Genomic DNA, 1,636 nt, shown 5'->3' with positions numbered 1-1,636 from the left:
TCGGCAAAGCCGTGCAGAGGGGTTTTCACGGGTCGGAGGCGTGACTTTTCGATCCCCATCTTCTCAAATGCTTCGGAATAAATGACATCGACTGAGCTCCCAGTGTCGACTAGAATACGGTAAACTTTGTGGTTGGCTATGGTCATAGTCACTACTAAGGCATTGTTGTGTGGATGCTGGATTCCACACGCGTCATCCTCCGTGAAAGTTAGGCTGCAAGGGCTGACTCGGAGTTCTTTCCTTGGCCTCTCGGCCAGATGGACGTAGTGCTCGGAGTCTGAACTTCGAGAGTGAGCTTTGCGAGCCCTGTTTGAGTCACCCCCACCAGATGAGCCTCCGTAATAGTGCGGATCTTGGCCGGTTCTTCCGCTAGCTTGCTCGGTTGCTCTTCTCTCCGGGCCGATCTCTCCTCCTTAGTATATCAGCGCAAATGACCTTACGAATGAGGGTCTCAATTTCATCTTTGAGGTCCACGCAGTCGCTCGTGTTGTGACCATGGTCACGATGGAACCAGAAGTACTTGTGCTTGTCTCTGTTATTTGTGTCAGTCTTCATGCAGACAGGCCAGTTCAGGAGTATTTGACCCCTGATGTCCAATAAGATCTGCTCCGTAGAGGTGTTGAGGGGAGTGTAGGAACGGAATTTGCCCTCGGGTCTCCGGCTTGGCCGGCGGTCACGAGGGGCTTGATCGTCGATTTTTTTGTTGGACGACTGAGGTTCTTCGTTCCTTGGCCTTTTCTCCTTGGACGACTGCTCAACTACTTGTACATTCCTGCGAGAGTTGGAGAATTCCTCGACATTGGTGTATTTCTGAGCTCTGCTAATGAGCTCCGCCAAGGTAGTTGGTGGATTTTTTTCGATCGAGAAGGTGAACTTTCCTTCTTTGAGCCCGCTGAACATGGCCGAGAGCGCCATTTTGTTGTCGTAGTCTGCTACTAACAATGCCTCCTCATTGAAACGGGCAATGAAGTCCTTCAGTGACTCCTTATTCCCCTGCTTGAGGGTAAATAGATGGGTAGTCGGCTTCCGACTCTTCTTACCAGAGATGAACTGGGTAAGGAACAATTTGCTAAGTTCGGCAAAAGAGCCAATCGATTTTGGTTTAAGTTGTCGATACCAACTCCGAGCAGATCTGAAGAGGGTTATGGAGAAGGCTCTGCACATCATTGCATCTGTGGCTAACTGGATCTGCATCCACCAATGGTACGATGCTCCGATGGGTCTCCAGACCCAAAGAATTGGATAGCGGGAGGCATCCGGAACCTCAGCGACATCACCTTGCTCATGATTTTTGAGGTGAAGGGAGGCTCGATCTCTTCCATCATTGCATGGACTGCAGTTGGGACGGATACAGATCTCTGATTTTTCTAAAACGTCTCAAACTGGTCACGGAGTTCCTTAAGTTGAGCTTCCCAAGGATTCTGGTTCTCTGCTATCGTCTCCTAGGGACCCTTCGTCATCGAGGGTGCTCGGCCCTGTCTTCTCCTCTCTAGCCGATGGTAGAGGTCGGAGGGCGCCAGAGTCGAAGTGACGGATACATAAGATGGCTCCACATTTCGAACCGGTTTCAGGGCTCGAGCGGATCGATTCTTGGACACTGCATTGTGTGCAGGGTTGGGAACTCGTGTAGACTGTG

The 1,636-nt window shown here is 50.9% G+C and overlaps 1 protein-coding gene across 1 annotated transcript; it reads right to left on the bottom strand.

Annotated features, from left to right (window-relative positions):
• Positions 1 to 369: 369 nt before the first annotated feature.
• LOC131226913 (uncharacterized) lies at positions 370 to 1,167 on the bottom strand. The gene has a single exon (XM_058222617.1). The coding sequence runs from the start codon at positions 1,165 to 1,167 to the stop codon at positions 370 to 372; it is 798 nt and encodes a 265-aa protein (XP_058078600.1).
• Positions 1,168 to 1,636: the final 469 nt, after the last annotated feature.

The sequence above is a fragment of the Magnolia sinica genome, chromosome 15, assembly GCF_029962835.1.
Source record: "Magnolia sinica isolate HGM2019 chromosome 15, MsV1, whole genome shotgun sequence".
Classification (NCBI taxonomy): Eukaryota; Viridiplantae; Streptophyta; class Magnoliopsida; order Magnoliales; family Magnoliaceae; genus Magnolia; species Magnolia sinica.
This window is presented reverse-complemented; position numbering and strand designations above follow the sequence as displayed.

Coding starts and splice junctions, on each gene's coding strand:
- LOC131226913 (XM_058222617.1), bottom strand. CDS start 1,167: ATGATGTGCAGAGCCTTCTCCATAACCCTCTTCAGATCTGCTCGGAGT.